The following is a 19,883-nucleotide window of genomic DNA, read 5'->3' on the forward strand; positions in this document are numbered from 1 at the left end:
TCATCATATATCAAATCAGTAAACCAACCAACCAACTAAATCTTTTCTAACTGGAATACATATGTGTCATAAAACAAACTCCTCTGAAGTAAATTCCACTGACTTCTGAAATAAATAGGTTTCTTTCCACTGGGGAAAAAAGTGACCTCTTGGTCATTGTTGTCAGAGAAGATTGCGATGAGCATGTTGGGTACTGCACTATGTCAGAAGCTCTTCACACCTCTAAACTTCCACTGCTTTATTATGATCTCACTGATTCACACATTCATGCACAAACTTTGATTGAGTGCCTACTATGTGTGAGGTATTGTAGATATTGAGAGGTAAGACAACAAAAAGATAAAAATGATAAATACATATCCTCAAAAGGCTAACTAATGGTCAACAATGGTAGATTAAATGTATACATAATTAACTATATCACAGGGGAGGAAAATGAGCACCACAGGAGAAACTGTTACTGTAAAAGAATATTAGATAAATTATGGAGGAAGAGCAGAGGAGGTGTCTCTTGGATGAATTTGTATTTGACTTGAATATTGAAGGATGGGCAGATACTTTACTCATAAAGAGAAAGAAAGAAACTATGCTTTAGACACCAGAAGCAACATGAGCATATACACAAAGGAATAAAAGCAAGAGCCTGTGAGGAAAAGGGCCAGTAAATGTGAAAGACTGAAGTCGAGATAAGGTTAAAAATTAAAGATTGGAATTGTGTCATTACGGTTCTAAAGTCTCAGGCTGGGTGTTTGTGGATTTTCTTTTTTTGAATTTTGATCACTTAAGATTAGACTCCCCCTTTCTATATGGAGAATCAGCATTTGAAAATGAAGCCACACCATACAGTACCACACTGTACTGATATACTGGTATCTAACACAATAATACTCATGCACGGGAATCCTTTGACTTCAAACTTGATATTATTTTTATTATTTCTATAAAAATCAAACTTCTATATGTTAAATTTGTTCATCCTGAGGGATATCTGTAGCTCTATTAGGAGTCACTGTCAGAATATTGCATGTAGTCTAGAATAACAGTTGTGAATTAATCGTCCTTTTTGGCTTGTAAAAATAAATATTGAATATTATGGAAACTACTGCAGCAGTTTTTTCTACTGCTATTATTTTGTATGGTAGAAGTCATTCCAATTTAATTATTTCTCTACTTTCACACTAAATCTATTTTACTCTCTAACATACAGCCAGTGGGGAAAATGTTAGAAATAAATGTTAACAATGTTATAAATAAAAATGAATTGTATCCATTATAGCAGATAGGTAAATAGAAACATTATTTACCTATAGGTTAATCAGTAGTGGTAATACTAGAAAACAAAAGTTTAATATGTAAATGAATGTTAATGGACATTTTAAATGTATATAATCCTAAATTGCTTTTCTAACCAGAATGAAATTAATTCATCAGTAAAAATGAATCTGGGTAGGCATCTCTAAATAAGATTTCCTGTGTGATAACAGGATAGAATAACCAGTCACCACAGAAATACAAATTAACAGAAATTGCTAATAACGATTACACTACAAAGTCAATTAAATTGAATAGGTCTCTTTCAATTACTCTTTGAATAAGTCTATTAATTTATGTAAGATGTGGGAGTAAGTTTTAATTAACACTGATCTCCGATTTCATATCAAAGAGTAGACATGTGGTACTGAAGTATAAATATTATGAGTTAGCTGTAAAGACCGCTCTGAAAATGTGGTGACACCAGCAGCAAAGCAACGCCGCCAGGTGGCGCTGTTACAAAGCTATCCCCTGACCACTCATTCTTAACCCTTTTTACTACCATCTTCACTAAAACCTGGTGCTTTCTTGAACACACTGCTTCCCCATGAACATTTTAAGGAAAGGTGGCTCTTAAGAAGTATTGGAATAGAAAAAAAGACATCCTTGACAAACTTAACCTTAAACAAAATATCATCTGCATTTTATCACCACTACACTCATAATAGTTACTGAAGAAGCAACACCAATTACAGATTTTTTTTTTTTTTTGCAGAGACCTTCTGAGCATTTTAAAAGATATATTCACATCCCATAAAATTCATCTTTTCAAAGTACACAATTCACAAAGGAACAACTTCAGAAAAACTGATTACTCATGTTTTTATGCTATTAGCATAACGAGTTCAGATTTAAGGGCTATTATTTTTAAAAGACAAGATTTTCCTACTAATCTATGAAACTAAACTACTAAACTAATCTCCATAAGAGATAATAGCTTAAATTATAGAAGTAGATATAGGGTTAGGGAGAAATGGAATACTTCAGAGATAATTAAGCATTAAGATTAATAAGACTTGATAGGAGGGAGGGAATGTGCTCAGTGGAGAAGGACTAGTCGAGTGACGCCTAGGTTCCTGGTTTGGGCAAATGGGAGGGTGCCGGTGCCACCCACCGAGAAAGAGAGCACAAAAGGAGGAGTGGGTTATTAAATGTAGTTGCCTGTTCTGTGACAGTATGATGAATTTAATTTTACATGCTGAGTTTGGTACATCCCCAGGACAGACAAGAAGATGGCAAGGACAGGACTGGATAGATCTGGCAGATGGTTAAGGAAGAAACCTGGGCTGGAAATACAGTTTTGGAAGCCATCAATACACAGATGCTACTGGAAGCCACGGAATAAAAGGCAGCATCAAGATAGAACACGTAAAGAAAAGAAGGCCTAGTATGGGATTCTGGAAAATGTCAACATGGAAGGGGCAGAGAGAATGCTCCCAGAGAAGACAGAGGTGATCAGAGAGATGGTTAGAGAACTAAAGGAATGTACAATCACAAGAGCTCAGAGAAAAAAGCATTTCAAGAAGAGAATGTAAAGGTGTTGAATTCTAAAGGTTGGCAGGATACTATATGAAAACTGTTCCGAGTTAGCAGCATATACAATTTGAGGCAGTTTTTTAAAAAAGTTACATAACACAATTGTATTAAAATAGAGGTAAAGGAGCAAAGCCTCAGAAAAGAGGCAAAAATAAAAATATCAATTATTATATATAATATAATGATTATAATATAATGTAGTTCAAGAAATTGAATGGAATTATCATGTCTTTTGGCTATGAACTTGAACTTCCTGATAGACTAGATAAAGAGAACATACAATGGATTACATTGTTTTGTTTTCAGTGAAGTAGATACATCTATTCTTTAAGAGAGCTGCTCACAAAATTTTAAAAGAAAGTTTCATATAGACTATTCTAAAATGGATGAGTGGCACAGGAGACATCCTCAAAAATGCTTTTAGACCTAATGCAATGTAATTCTACTAGGCTGTTTCTTTTAAGAACTTTCCATGAGCATTTCTATTTAACATTGTAGTGATGGTTTTAGCCAGGTCAATTAGGCAAGACAAAGAAATAAAAAGGCATTCAGATCAGAAAGGAGGAAGTAATCAAGTAATCTTGATTCACAGATGACATGATCTCATATAGAATATCCTAAAGAATTACCTAAAAACTTTTAGAGCTAATAAATGAATACAGCACAGTTGCAGGTTTCAAGATCAATTTATAAAAATAAATTGTGTTTCTATATACTAGCAACGATCAGTCTCAAAATGAAATTAATAAAAGAATTCCACTTAAAGTAGCACCAAAAATAAAATACTTGGAATAAATTTTAAAAAAAGAAGTATATGTTCCCTGAAAACTATGAAACATCATCGAAAGAAAGTAAAAAGTAAATGGAACACCTTGTGTTCATGGATTGGAAGACAACATTTTTTAAGATGGCAATAATCCCCAAACTGATCTAATTAAACACAATCCCAGTCAAAAAGCACAGCTGCCTTTTTCCCCCCAAATTGACAAGCTGACCGTAGTATTCATTAGGAAATATAAGCAACCCAAAAGAGAGGAAGGAGAGCATCATAACCACTTGGGGGGTGTTTGTTTTAAAAATGCAAATTCCTGGGTCCTTACATGATCAAAATTCTAAGAGTGATATTTGGTGTTTTTTTTAAAAGTACCCTTTTTATGCACAATCATAAAGCAGAGGAGGTCTATAACATAGGAGTAAATATGCGGCACGCGTCGTTATATTACATCGTCAGGACAATGTATTATCACATTTTAACTCTGATCTGTAACTCTGATCTGTAAGTTAGCAGTAATAAATATTTCATTAACAATTATTCTGCTTGCCCTTTTAAAGACTATAAGAACTTTTTGCTAGATAATTTAGATGGCTTAAGTCTTAAAAACAGCTATTCATGAATATTTGAACTGATGCCATCTTTTTCCTTTAAAACATTTTCCTGTCTCTAGGACGTTTTCTTTAAAAAGAGAAAACATAATTCCATAGCGTTTATAGGCATGCCTGAGAACTAAAATTTTTTTTGATTTTTGAAACTTTTTATTTATATTTTGGTCTTACAAATAATCATTTTTAAATTGACTCTTCTGTAAGAATGTAAAGCACAAAAATTTGCTAAATATCAGATCCACACAAATCCTCAAAAGGTTTTCTGTGTAGTCTTCATTAATGCAAATCTTTGTGTGAATATTTCACTCTTACCGTAGATCTTGAACCTGTTTTACAATAATGAAGCCATAAAGTTTTTAGGCAGTGCATTCATTATAAACTGCAACATTTCCATTAAAAGGAAAGCTGGATAATACAAAAATATTAGAGGATCTGAGAAGCAGGCAATCTGTTGAGGCTCGGTATATCTTATTTGGTTATCTATGAAAATTTATAGATAACGAGTTTCTTGAATTATTTTTTCTTTTGTCTTATATGCCCAGAACAGAACCTGGGGGAATGGATGAGTAATCTGATCCCAAAGCTACCAAATGTTGTTGGTTTTGACAATACTATACTGTTCAATATTTGTTTTTCTATCTTCCACTGCAGATTTACTTAAGATCTCCACTTCTTGTGCCAAATTCTCCCATCAAATATCCTTGTGAATTAGTTTAGGTTTCTTGATGAAATTTTCTGGATATGGAGCTATCCTTAAACATCCATCTACACAAGTCTAAGAAACTGCTTCACCCTCAGGCTTAGAAGTTTAGAAATGCTTAATTTCACCTCTATCCCCCAGTTCACAGTATATATTGCCTGACAAATTTTCTGAATAAATATTGGTTGAACGAATGGTTTCTCCTTACATCTGAACACTTTTTTTCTGGGCCAGCCTACCACATATACATGGTATGTAAGCAGCAAATGTCGATAGATATAATGTAGATAGACACCTATGTACAGAGAGTGAGAAAAATATTTTAAATGGTAAATATAATTTTGGATTTTCTAGAAATGATTACCAAAGAATCATTAATGGTAGGGGGGCATTTAACCAGGCTAATATACATGTGTGGAAATATAAATAGCTAAATGTGAATGTATTATTTATTAATCAACTTTGAAAAAATACTATATTCAAATATTTAATGGACCTTTTTTTGAATTTACTTTTTGCTATTCATTTCCTACTAGTACATTCAGAAGACTTACTTTAATAGACTTACTATAACACAAACAACATAATTCTGTATCACACAATGAGATACAATTACTGTAATGAAAATAGCAACTAAAATGGATTTGGTTCACTGTGTTAATTTTAAGTATACCAGCATTGCTATAGATACTTAAACCCTGAAGTCAGAAAGTTTTTTCCTTTACAAAATTTGGATTACAAGTAAACGTCAATGATGCATTATAGAATAAGATTATTTCCAATAATGTTGTATAAGCACGTAAGTTGTTTTTGGCATTTAAACAATCTATGATTCTGTTCATCAACTACCAAAACAAAATGTTACTGGCAGTACTCAGACATAGCTTCTCTTGGAATAAAGGTTGTTCATTTTATTCTGAGAAATGAAAGCAAATTCAAGATCCTATGCTGCAATAATTAATTAGCAACACCAGCATCTTCTCACAAATAATTGCAGTTGACACTTTTTGCCATCATATGGAATATATGTTCCCTAGAGACATCAGCCTGGCCCCCTAAAGTTTACAGTTGCGAAAGTATTATAGTTACTTAAACAGAGTACAATGCCTTGATGACTCATTGCTAGGAATATACCATCTTTCCCTTTCCTGTGTAAGATAATGTGGTCTTTTCAAGAAGAAAATGGTGAAGAAAGTAATATTAAAAAATCGAGAACTCAAGGTTATAATCTTCTTCAAACTTTTCCCCACCAAGCCAGATATGCTAACATAGGCTTTTGGCTCCAGGCAGACACCAAGGGGCTCATGTGTTCTCCTTTACACAGTTTATAGAATGGAAAACACATTAGAGGCTCACATTTTGCTCTGCTTTTGGAAGAAAGGAAACTCTGTGTCTCTTTCCAAGGAAATCTTGGAAAGCTTTTCTCTGTGAATTAATGATGAAATGACCCTATGCCAAACAAACCAGAAAAATGGTCTTCATTAATAAGGTAATGTAATTATCAAAAGTTAGATAAACAACGAAATAGACTTGAAATTACTAGTTTAGACTTGAATCACAAAATATGCCTAATTTAAGATTTACATTTAGGTTTCGTGTCTGTTACATAGAAACCTTCATAGATCACAGATATAGTTAAATATACCAATCTGAGACAGAAAGTGAAGTGTCATAGAATTAGACCACTGAACTGTATACCCGGGGGGTAAACATTTATTCCAATTATCTTTCTCTTTAACTCTGAGTAAAGCACAAACTGAGATTGGATTTAGATACAATAAAGCAAAATTTGGCTTACAATCGGGGTGAGTATTATGCCAAGTGCATTCTAGCACAAAATCAAGGTCTGGATGGATTACTAGAAAACCAAATTCCTCCAAAATGCACACGATTTGCAATTCTCAGTCTCAGAGAAATGTAACTAGACAGATCTCATCTCCTCAGGCAGAAGGATGGAGTCTACTGCGGACTTGTGCTGACATGACTTTCAGTACAGCACTGTAAAGATGGTTTCATATTTACTTAGTGCATTGTGTTATGAAAATGAAAACATAGTTGTTGTTATGCCTTGCTGATTATGTTTCTTCCCTTTTCCCCTGTTCAAAGCTCCTTCTCTGGCAGTTTCTCTAGCTGAATGAATTTCTAGAGGGGGCTAAGTCAACATGTCTGCCTTCTAATAAGCCCTAAGGCCTCTATCTTCTCAGAGTATCAAAGACCACTCTTCCTACTCCACAATCTTCCTCAGGAATCAGAATTGCACTAACCCCACCAGATAACTATGACAGGCAAGGGACTTGCTTTTTTCTTTATTCAGAGACAGAATAAAGCTTACTTTTTGCTACCTATTTTGCCATTCGTTTTAAAAGTTCTAGTATATAGTATTTCTTATAGTGCAGGCTACATTTTTTCAGCCCCTTCAGAACCTCATTTTAAAGGTTTGACTCTACAAATGAGGAAGATATACAGTAATTCATGCTAAAAAAACTAAAGGGAAATTTACCTTTGATCCACCTAGTCAAAAAGAACTTAAAAACCCAATTAAATCAGACTCTCAGAGCTATGGTATACAAATTAAAGACTGTTTAATAAATCAATCTGTTAGGTAATAATTTGCTAACATTAATTAGTTGCATTAGAAGCTAAATAGATAAAACACAAGAAAATAAACCAAATGTAAATGGCAAAATAGTTTTTAAGAGTAGGAGAAAGGACATTACTAATGGGAAATGTCTACGAAAATGAGCAAATTTTACCTGTCATCATCTTGCGAGAATTGCTTTCGCAAATCCTCTTTATTCCACTGTTCTTTTTCTTTCCCTTGTTCAGGTATATCTTGTGTTTTTTCCTCGTCTCCTGATTCTCTGTTTTTCTCCTTATTACATGTTTTTGTAATCTCTTTCCCTTTCTCATTCTCATTAATTCTTTCTTCCTTTACCTCTTCCTCCTCATGAACTATCTCTTCATGCTTATCCCCTTCTTTCCCTCCCCCTTCTATTCCCTTTGGCCTTTTGAAAGCGAAATAAATTGAAGGCATGCAAATAAACACAAAACAGAAAGAAAAAGTCAAGAAAAAGTGCATACAAAATTAAATAGAAAAGTAATGATAACTACTAAAACATAAATAAAAATGACATCTTTTAAGCATTGAAAACTTTTTCTCCAGTGTACACCAGAGAAGCACTGTGTAAGCAACACTTAAATCATAATTGTTTTTAAATCATATTTTCCTGTTATAAAGTTGCATGGAAAAAATTGTGGTCTCTCCATTATTGTTTTTTTTGATCCAATAGGAGTAAAAAAAGACTAATTTAGCTCAGGTGTCCATAAAGTCTATAGGTTGGGTGATAAATGAAAATTACACTAAAAAACATACATTACATTTATAAATTTTCTTGAAAAACTGAGAACTTTTTCCATGCATTTATAAAAAGTTTCAAGAGGATGGGAGAGCACCTTACTAAAAAAGTAATGTTCTTGTGTTTTCTGAATTACTACAATGTATTCAGCTAGGAAAAATCCCCTCTAAAATATGATTTTTCATATTCCTTAGAATATTAAAAAATTCAGGTCTTCACTTAACCATCACTTTAATTTCAGTAAAGATATAATAAAAGAATTACTTTTTAAATAACAAACATGAAAAAATACCTAATGATATTATTTCAAATAATCTAGTAAGAAAATAGCTATAAGTTCTGTAAAACTTTTCTGTGCAAGAAGTTTGAAATGGAGACCAAAATATAATTAAAAGTAATCTGTACAGAAGTTCTTATTGTCTTAATGATATATATTAACCTTTTAGAAGTAAAAGATTTTACATTTATTCAAAGAAAAATAAAGATCTTCTAAAATATATTTAGAGGAACTTCCTGCTTAAAGTCCCCTTACTCACCTGATTTTCTTATTTCCTCTTGGCCGTTCTGATTGGACAGACATGTAGCTTGTGCTGCTGAAACGAGAAGCACTACTAGTCCTTGAAACCGCAGATATATCACTTACATCACTGTCCGAAGATTTAGTGGAAATATTATCTGCCCCTCTATGAGGATCCCATCCTGATCGATACTGTTAACACAGATTGACAAATACGCAGAAGTTGTCAGTATTACCACACAAAGCAATTATTCGCTTCTCCTATTTCAGCACTTTAATTGTCCACAGAGGATACTGCAAAACCCCACTCAGTTGCATATAAAACAAAAGTGAATGGCAATTATCCTAAAAGAAAAATTCAGTTTATATGAAACCCTTGTTTTTAGCAATGACAATTAGAGAATTTTTACCACACCCCAATGAAGACCATTAAAACAGTTTCACAACAGGAATGGCCTCAGGGAAGAACATTTAGGTAAAATCTGGGAAATAAACATTTGGCTTAATATTAGGAAGAAAAATTTTTTTTATTTCTGAATTTGAAAAAAAAGTATGATGAAGTTGCCATTGTAACTTATAAAAACCAATTTTAGTAGCATCAATTTTCTCTTTAATCCATTATGCTTCACTGAAAACCTAGAGATAATATAAAATCTAATTATTAAAACACTAAGTTTTTAAAGAAAAGCCAAGAGAAAAGAGCAAGTTTAATTTCTGAAAGGTTGCTGGAATTTTGATGAATCCTAGAAGTACTAGAAAAAATCATTATTATTTACAATAGTTCAAACTTTCTGGAACTGAAATAATCAGATGGTCATCTGGCACAGCCAGGGTGCAGGGTGTTGTGGGTGTTCAAATATTCTGATAAATTGAAAACCTTCATAAATGCTTTATGTTAATGACATGTGGAATGTAAAAAAGAATAGGTTTTGAAGTCTGAAAAATGTGGAGTAAGGAAAACTTGCTAGCTGGGTAAACTTGAGCAAATTATTTCACCTTTAAAACAGTGTTTATAAAATAATAGGGAAAATAATATCTTCCTTGCAGGGCTATTTTGAAAATTAGAAATAATACATGTGTGGTGTCTGGTTTAATATAAAATAATGCAGCCAGTATTATTACTGTATGATTACTACCTGATGGCTATTACTAGGTTAAGAGACTATCTGCTAATAGATTTTTTTTGGTAAATACGCTCTTAAACATAATGGTGAAAAATCCTTACTTGGTCAATTTCACAATGGAGATCTTTATATCATAGATACTGGCAAATTTCATAAAGCATTAGAAAGATGATTATCTTATATAAACCATTTACTGTGACTTGAATAATCATTACCCTAATAAATAGTTCTGTATGAACAACAATTCACTGAAAATATTAGCTAGATATAAACATTTTGGTAAGACAAGTTGAATGGCAGTAGGGTGTAGCGTAAACATTAGATCAGATTCAAATGAGCTGTTTTTCTTTCCCCCAGGATCTCCCAGTATCTTGTTGTATATTTTTGAGTTAATAACTGGTCATTTTCTTTAAATGTAAAATATAAGAATTATTTTGAAGGCTACACAAAATTTTAATAATCAAATCCTTAACCTAGAAATATATATTTATATTAGGTGAGATATGGCCTTTCTTAATCCACTCTAACTTTCGACTTTGTTGGAATTCTAAATTATCAAAAAAAAAATACAGTTAGGGCTTCCCTGGTGGCGCAGTGGTTGAGAGTCCGCCTGCCGATGCAGGGGATATGGGTTCGTGCCCTGGTCCGGGAGGATCCCACATGCCGCAGAGCGGCTGGGCCCGTGAGCTATGGTCACTGAGCCTGCGAGTCCGGAGCCTGTGCTCCGCAATGGGAGAGGTCACAACAGTGAGAGGCCCGCGTACCGCAAAAAAAAAAAAAAAAAAAAAAAAAAAAATACAGTTAAATTCTTCAAAAAGCTATTGCCTTTTTTTCAGGAAATATCTATGTAAATAGAACTGTTATGTTTGATTTTAAAAGGAAGGCTATTTATTTACAGTGGATTTATTTGGAGAACATTTAGTCCATGGTATTCTTTTTCAAACTAAAGTCATTTTAAAATATCAAAAACAGGGCTTCCCTGGTGGCGCAGTGGTTGAGAGTCCGCCTGCCGATGCAGGGACACGGGTTCGTGCCCCGGTTCAAGAAGATCCCACATGCCGCGGAGCGGCTGGGCCCGTGAGCCATGGCCGCTGAACCTGCGCGTCTGGAGCCTGTGCTCCGCAACGGGAGAGGCCACAACAGTGAGAGGCCAGCGTACCACAAAGAAAAAAAAAAAAAAATCAAGAACAATTTACTTTAAATGACAATGTCTTTAGCCATTGCCTAGAACAGCATTTCAGTGGTTGGATCCAATATTATCTATGTTAACCATTATATTTAAAAAATATATATATAATAATATATACACATATATAGCCAGTATATACTGGCTAGCATAGATAACGTTGGATATATGTATATATGTATTTTTTTCCATGACATTTATTAAAAGTAAATTTGATCTCAAATTGAGACACAAATGGAAGTAATTTCCATTTTTGGACATTTCATATATATATGAAAAATGGATGTTTCAAGAAATTTTTCAAAATTATTAAATTGTTCCTAATACTACACTGTATTGGGAGAACTTTATCTTACTCATTCTTAGAACTTATAATAAAAAGGAGAAGCATATTGCTATTTATGTCTTTAAAAATAATTTATCATTGAATAGAAAAGCAGTTTTGGTATTACATTTTTTTCTTTGCTTTTGCTCACGGGATTACTATGTCATCTAAATGCAGATGAAAAGCCACAACTTTTAACTTCAGGAAGTACTAAGGGTAAATGTAATCATGAAAAGCACATGCTCTGGAGTGAGACTGAATCATTGGTATGAATCTTGGCTACATAAATTATTAGGTTTGTGATCCTGAGTTCCAGTTTTTTTTTTTTTTGCTGTACGCGGGCCTCTTACTGTTGTGGCCTCTCCCGTTGCGGAGCACAGGCTCTGGACGCGCAGGCCCAGCGGCCATGGCTCACGGGCCCAGCCGCTCCGCGGCATGTGGGATCTTCCCGGACAGTTTTTTATCTGTTAAAATGTGGACAACAATCATACCCATCTCCTAGGTTTGCTGCAAGGATTAAATAAAATAATGTACATAAAGCACTTAGCACAATATTGGACACATAAGAAGTGTTTAATAAATGACAAATGATGACAATGATGATCATGATGATTAGATAGTAGCTGAATACTGGCTTAGTATTAATTCCAGGAATATATTCACTAAAAGAAATATTAGGTAAAATACCCAAGAGTAAATTTACTATTTTAAGACTGCTCTAAGCTATAATAAAATGTAACTATTTCTATATATATCTAAGGGACACATTTCAGAAAATATATTTATAAAGCAAAATAAAATATTAAATCAAACTTTCCCCCCAGTATGTTCTCAGGCCTCACCTGCCCATTTGGACAGGTTCGTTCATATCCCATCGCCTCATAGGGAACTACTAATTCTCAACTGCAGGATAAGGAATAGCTTTATCTCAGCAGGAAATAAATGACACTTCTTGGCTGACATAGAAGATGCCTCGTTTTTAATATTTGCTTCTGGTACTTTATCCTAATATCCAAAGCCACCTGGTACCTGTGTATCCCATGTCTTCCTGATTGGTTCTTTTCTGATTTTCTTTGCCTTCATTTCTGAATCCTAACTGCTTTTTGACTTTTGTATTTCAGTAGTTAGGATTCTGACTTTGCATATTCTAGCCTTTGTCTTTTCAGGTCATCATGACTTTTGATCCTGTTGCTATGATTCATAGGTACATACAGGTTAGCCTAAGGCTTAAGAATTTTTTTTTTTAAACACACATGGTATATATACATTGCACATATCTTTGGCTAAGACCTCTCACATAATCTAGTTTGCTGAGCTGAAATTTTGGATATGCAAAATTTAAGGAAAGATAAGATTCCACATACTATAGTTTTAAGCCTTTACATAATTCATCACATGCTACCTCTTGTTATAGGTGTGTGTGTGTGTGTGTGTGTCTGTGTGTGGGTGTGAGTGTATTCATATTTATTGGTAGTTTTCAAACCTATTAGAATAAAAGCTCCAAAAAGCCGGAACAATATCTTCCTTATCTTTGTAAGTCTCTTAGCACCTAAGAGTCAAAGATTTAATTTAATTTAAACTCGGAGGTTTAGCTTTTGTACCAGTAAGATAAGGATAAATTTCATTTTAAGGATTCTTGTGAGGAGTAAGAGAAATAATATATTCAAAATACCCAATCGTGTGCTTAGCGCATAGCAGCTGCTCATTTCCAACACCGAAAGCAGCGGGTCATAAATAAAAAGACACTGAATGGAATAGTTTAAATAAAGGAAAACTACAAATTAGCTAAAAGCTCTAGTTTGATGATGATTTTGTTGTCTACCTAAGCCTTGTACCAAATGCATTTTTCTGTCTATTTCTAACATGTTTACCTTCAGAATATAGCTCAGGCTTCCATTAAAAATAGACACATGATTAACAGAATGAGAAATATGGAAAGTGAGAAATAATGGGAAAAAGTTTTAAAAGTAAAACTTAAGAGGAACGTATTTTGGATACATTTAGATTATAGCATCTTCAAGTATATAATTCACAAAAAACCCAAAGCAAAGTTATAAATGACCTACTATGGGAGTTTACTTTTAAAATGGTTCATTCTTTTTGCTTTTCCTAAAGTATGAAAAACAAAAGTTATATAATTTAAGTGAGACAGAAGCAGCTAAATTATTATTATACCAAGGTAATGAGTTACGAATGTGAATAAGTCCATTTATTTAGGAAATGGTTGGTATTGTTTTGGCACTATACAATAAATGCTTTAAACAATTAGCATCTATTAGTTTCCAGCTGACATGAACAATGGATGATGTGCTCATCATTATCTTTAATGAAACAAACAAAGAAGGTTTACGGCATAGGATTACAGGATCTCAGCTGAAAATTGTGCTGACTGGAGATCATTAAAGTCTTGGACGACAGTGAGGGAGCTTTTCCCGACAACATTTTGATGTTTTGTACATTACTATTAAGCAGATCATGAAGCAGAAAAATTTACCGGAAATTATTGTTCTCCGGGATGTTCTAGACCCTACAGTTCTTAAGTGGCCTGGAAAAGTTAATGTTCTCCCTATTTATCTAACATTAGTGGAAAGCAACAGTACATCAGCAGAGCTCTACTGCAAGGAAAGTTATTATCAAAATTTTATAATAATATTCCTGAGAAAAAAGTAAACTCAGATTTCTAAAATAAAATTTTCATTTTCTCCTATATACTCATTTCAAGTTCTTAGATTAAGTGATTTCCTAGTTTGAGCTCTCTACAGCATCTCAGCAACTCAGGTCATTTGAGCTTTGTACGTGAACCTCTATGAGACGTCCTTAAGCATTGCTTGTCTTCAATTTATTGAATCTCACCATAAAACTGCGATTTATTGTCTAAAACTCTAGTCCAAGAATTGGTTATGGCAAAATACTGGGAAGCAAGAAAGCTCACGTTTGAAGAAAAAAATTTTAGGCCATCAAGAAGTACTTGGAGGAATATTTACATCATATTCAGAGAGAAAACATGATTAGATCGAAAAGCAGGAAAAAATTGAGGCAAACATAATCTTTGGAAGATAAGAGGGGGGCTGAATTTCTGGGCAGGGCTCTTGATATCAGTCTGGCGGGTCTAGAGGAGAAAAGAACAGAGCAGAGGGAGTCCTGGCACTGTGGTAAATGAAACAATCATAAGAGCAAGAAGATGCTCTCATTTGCATCATCTTATTTTTATTCCATATAATAATTCCAAGAGAGTAGAAGTTGTGTTTTGTTAGTAGCACAACTGTAGGTACTTGCTTTTTGAGGAGCTATTTCCAGATGATTTTTTCTCTGTCCTAGCCAAAGTTCTTATCATTGTCTGATTTGAATGCTGACTGTGTAAAAATCTGCTTGTAAATAGATAATTTTCTTTAGATAGGACTCCTAAAGAAGGTATTTTGTGTTAAGTTCTCTACTTTGGAGGGAGAAGACAGTGAGGAAAGGCCACAGAAAACTGAGGGTTAATTTAAGATTTAGTTTTGTAAACAGTATCCTGCAAATGAAATCCCAGATAGAAAACTCTTTAATTCCTTCAAAGAGAATTAATCACTGCCTTGAGTATTCCTAAACTAATTTATGCCTTTCTTATACCTTTATCATGTCTCTCTGTCTCAGTCTCTCTCTTATCTATCTATCATCTGTCATCTATCTATCTATCATCTATTTATCTACCATCTATCTATCCTGCTAGATTATAAATTCCTTGAGGATAATTACTGTCATATTTATTTTAGTATTCCCATTATGTAGATCAGTAGTGCCTGACTAGAAACTCAATGAATGTTTAATGAATAGAAATGAGTGGAATTGTTGTTTTATCTGGGCTATATACTGAGGTATTATCTCCAGTATGAAGTACCAAATCAGAGTATAAACTACTGTAATGATAGCTGAATAGAGTTGAGTCACTTAATCCTTTCCTTATCTGTGATGGGTATAGATAGGAAGTGGTGTGCTTATACGTATTTAACAACCAGCTATTCAAAAGGAAAAAGTTCTGATTTACAGAGCGGCTCATTTCTGAAGGCTAAATACTCCCACTGTGGCTGATTTCAAGTTACCAAATGGTCACTGAATGCAGAGTTGGTGCATACCACCAGGGGTGGGGGCTTAGAAATAAATGCATTATTTGTAGGACTCACAAAGACTTGTTAGGAGAAAAGATGTACGGGACAACAAGATATCATACCTGCAAACTACTCATCTTGTGAAAGATGGAACAATAACAGCTTAAGATAAAGAAACACAATTGCAGACACAGTAGCCATTAGCTTGGAAGCAAAGACTTACTAAAGAGCCACTGTTCCTTGGTCTGAAGGAAATTTGTAAGTTTCCTGGAGAATTTGTAGAGGAGGAATTAATGCTAGTAGTCAATGATGACTTTCTCAAACGTTTGGCTCTGTGGCAACTCTGTCTCTTAGTAATTAGCTGTTCAAGGAACCTCATCCTTTATTTACTTCCATTGATTCCTCACAATTTTCAGAGATGGAAAGGCCAGTTCTGCGATGAAATCCCAGGTTTAGAAATCTCAGGTAGCTGCAGAGCTTGTGCTTTTGCCTTTAACAAATGCATTTACTATTTTCCTTCTCAGGATCCTTAACTCTTCCCCATTCTAATCTATCATTTACTAGAACTGTTCTCAAAAAACAAACAAATACCAAAAATGTCCTAATTTATCAGCCAGCAGTGTCTTCTTTCTTGATTTTGCTATTACATCTAATATTGTTGAAGTCCTCTCTTTTCCTGAAACTTTTCCATAATGGCTTCTCAGATAATGTCACTCATGGTTTCTCCCCTATCTCTCTATTTATTCTTTTTTAAAATTTTATTTATTTAATTTATTTATTTTTGGCTGCATTGGGTCTTTGTTGCTGTGTGTGCGGGCTTTCTCCAGTTGCAGTGAGCAGGGGCTACTCTTCGTTGCAGTGCTCGGGCTTCTCGTTGCGGTGGCTTCTCTTATTGCGGAGCACGGGCTCTAGGCACGTGGTCTTCAGTAGTTGTGGCACGCTGGCTCAGTAGTTGTGGCTCGTGGGCTCTAGAGCGCAGCCTCAGTAGCTGTGGCACACGGATTTAGTTGCTCCGCGGCCTGTGGGATCTTCCCGGACCAGGGCTCGAACCCGTGTGCCCTGCATTGGCAGGCGGATTCTTAACCACTGCGCCACCAGGGAAGGCCTCTGTTTATTCTTAATCTCCTTTGCTAGCGTCACTTTCTCTAACCTGATTTTAAATTAGATTCTCCCCAAATTTCAATCTTTAGCCTTCTTTTCTTTTCACTATACGAATTCCCACAGAATGATCTAATCCATTATCTACCCATGTAATGACTAAAAAATCCTTATCTTTCCCCCTCACTTCTCTCCCAAGCTTGAGACCTGTATTTCCAGGACATCTAACAGGACATCTCCCATATGTTGTTTTGTAGGTACATCGATTTCAATGTGGCCCAAATCAAATTTATTCTCTTTCACTCCAAACCAGCTGTTCTTGTATCTCTTATAGTCCCTCCATTATTTCATAGGCTTAATAACCAACTAAAACCTAGAAAACTTGTGAGTTATCTTTGACTTCTCTCTCTCCAATATTCTCCATTCTAATCAGTTAAGAAGTATCACTCAGTTTATGCAAACAAATATCTGGATAATAAGCTACTTGGGACTTATGAATGGGTCCTTGGTCTTTCATATTCATAGAGTCTGTTATACCTACTTACTTGTCTCACTTGCTGTTGAATGTCTACCAATATTCTTTCTTCCCCTTTGTTCTTTACTAAAAGAATCAGATTTATTTTGGTGGTCTAACAGCAACAACAAAAAAAGAAAAGAACTTCATTTTTTAGAATCCCTTGTAGCTAGGGTGATCCTTTCACTTGAGTCTGGCCTCTGAGGTATAAGCAGGAACTTAGGGGACACAGTTTGGAGAGAACTATTACTTTTCTGATCACAGTGGGCTGGCTTAGCTGTTATGGTCTTTGCCTTTCCCTCTTGGCTTTTCTTTCTGCTTGGAGTTTACATATGAGCCTACGTTAGTAGTCATTTTGTGACAATGGGGATGAATGCCTTCCTGTAAGAACAGGGAGCAGAAAGACAAGTTCTAAGAACAGAGAGCTGGGCTTTTGAAACAGTAGTACCAGCCCTGAACTGCTGCTTGAATTTCTTGTTTATGGAAAAAAAAAAAATCCTTATTTATTCAGATGACTTTGTCTATTTGTTATGAACATCTGAATGTCAACCCAAATGGTATATCACTCATCCTGTTCTGTGCCTGTTCTGACCTCATGGTAAAAAGGTACACTCTTGGGCTTCCCTGGTGGCGCAGTGGTTGAGAGTCCGCCTGCCGATGCAGGGGACGTGGGTTCGTGCCCCGGTCCGGGAAGATCCCATGTGCCGCGGAGCGGCTGGGCCCGTGAGCCATGGCCGCTGAGCCTGTGCGTCCCGAGCCTGTGCTCCGCAGCGGGAGAGGCCACAACAGTGAGAGGCTCACGTAGTGCAAAAAAAAAAAAAAAAAAAAAAAAAAAGGCATTGTCCTTTGACACCAGATTGGCTTATTTACTTAGGGTAGGAAAACATTAAACCTGACTTGGAAATTCATGTTTTTTCATTCTTGAAATAGTTAACCTGGGTTGATTTTTTGTTTTTGTTTTTTTCAGTACACGGGCCTCTTACTGTTGTGGCCTCTCCCGTTGCGGAGCACAGGCTCCGGACGCGTAGGCTCAGTGGCCATGGCTCACGGGCCCAGCCGCTCTGCGGCATGTGGGATCTTCTCGGACTGGGGCACGAACCCGTGGCCCCTGCATCGGCAGGCGGACTCTCAACCGCTGTGCCACCAGGAGCGCCCCCTGGGTTGGTTTTTATAATTATGCTTATACTTGGCATCAAGGAAAGTTAAACTAAAGAACATAACAATCCATGACCATAACACTAATAATTACTAAAATGTGCATAATTTTAATGGTTTACAAACAACTTTCATATATTTTATATATTATTTTCTTTTCCCCAACATCTGACAGCTATTACTTTTTAAATTTACAGATAATATGTATTAATACTTAGCCATTTATTATTTTAGATGTATCCACATAAGGTAAATAATTTTCTTTTTCCACAGCTTTACTGAGTCTTAGATTTATTTTTATGCCATTTATTTTTCAGTAATATCTCAAACAAATGTCATCTGAAATTTCTGCCTCAATCAAGAAGTCTGTTCTTCCCAGACCCTTAAATGTATTAATAACAATATCTCATTCTGATATACATAACATTTCATTTACATCCAAGCTCAGAGAGAGTAGAACAGAGTGCCTGCTGCTAGTGAAAAACCAATGAGTCCATTATTCTTCCACAAAAGGAGTTACTATTAAAGCAATTATACCATTATTATGATTAAATGCTTCTCCAAGCCCTCGGATTATAGACTTGTAAGATCCAGCTAGAATTAGGAAATATCATAAATAAACTCTTAGTCATAAAATTCCTGACATTTAGTTCTTTGTAAACATCTTTAACTATTATGTGGCTTATTATGTAATTTTTTAGAGAATATTTATATCTTTTATTAGGACATAGGGTGGTGATATTATAGATATTAAGTAGCAGGCTAGCATCCCCAAAGTTGTAACGGAAATAAGACATGAGAACATAGCAGTAGGACCATGGTCCTGGGAATCTATAACGGGCAAAAATACAAGAAAAATTAATGGATTGAGGATATGAAGTGGTGTTCCCTTTCAAATATTAATACCTTAGAAAGTAATAAAGTAACTCAAGGTACTTGCATCTAAGAGAATCAGAGCTAAATAACAGCCTGAAAAACAACATATTATTGAAGAAACTAAAAGGGCCTGAGAATTGCCCTGATGGATCAAATTCAAGCACAGGGCAGATATAATTACATTCTGTTGAAAATCTGGAAGAGGCCCACTACCGTTACTCCTTGTGTGAGAAGGTAGGGTAGGATCGGTTGGATCTGCATGAAGACCATTTGGGGTGGAGTCAACAGTCAAACATGGCAAGGAATGACAATTATGTCTTGCTCAGACTCTAGCAGTAGCATCTGAATAGGACTCCTTGTCTTTAACATCCTTTTCAAATTCATCTGAAGTATACCATTAGAGTATCTTCTAAAAGCACAGATTTGTAGATACTGGTGACTTAAAAAAATCTTCAAAGCTTATGATTTTAAAGAAGAACATTCTGGATTTTTAACTGAGTGATCTAAAGCCCTCCACAATCTGGTCCCAGACAACTTTTCCATTCTTACCTCTTAATACATATCCCAATTTGTTAAATGTTTCTATTCTAAAGAACTACTAGCTGTTCCTTAAAACATAGCTTGTGCTCATATGCTTTTATAACTCTGCTTAAGCTCTCCCTCTGCCTGTTATGTCCTTCACATTATGTCTTATTCTACAGTGTATTCCCAGATTTC

The 19,883-nt window shown here is 35.0% G+C and overlaps 1 protein-coding gene across 16 annotated transcripts in view; it reads right to left on the reverse strand.

The window, feature by feature from the left end:
• RIMS2 (regulating synaptic membrane exocytosis 2) overlaps positions 1 to 19,883 on the reverse strand; it is a 649,263-nt gene that overhangs the window by 125,663 nt on the left and 503,717 nt on the right. For 5 of the 16 annotated variants that reach the window (XM_029222537.1, XM_029222533.1, XM_029222536.1 and 2 more), the window contains one exon: positions 8,823 to 8,995. The exons of 10 other annotated variants lie outside the window; for them this stretch is intronic. In XM_029222537.1, the coding sequence (XP_029078370.1) occupies positions 8,823 to 8,995 (173 nt within the window). Of the gene's footprint in view, positions 1 to 7,683; positions 7,936 to 8,822; positions 8,996 to 19,883 lie in introns of all 16 variants that reach the window. One more of the 16 variants, XM_029222530.1, reaches the window with a different exon arrangement.

This window comes from Monodon monoceros, unplaced genomic scaffold (genome assembly GCF_005190385.1).
Source record: "Monodon monoceros isolate NGI ecotype Baffin Bay Population unplaced genomic scaffold, NGI_Narwhal_1 Super_Scaffold_14, whole genome shotgun sequence".
Classification (NCBI taxonomy): Eukaryota; Metazoa; Chordata; class Mammalia; order Artiodactyla; family Monodontidae; genus Monodon; species Monodon monoceros.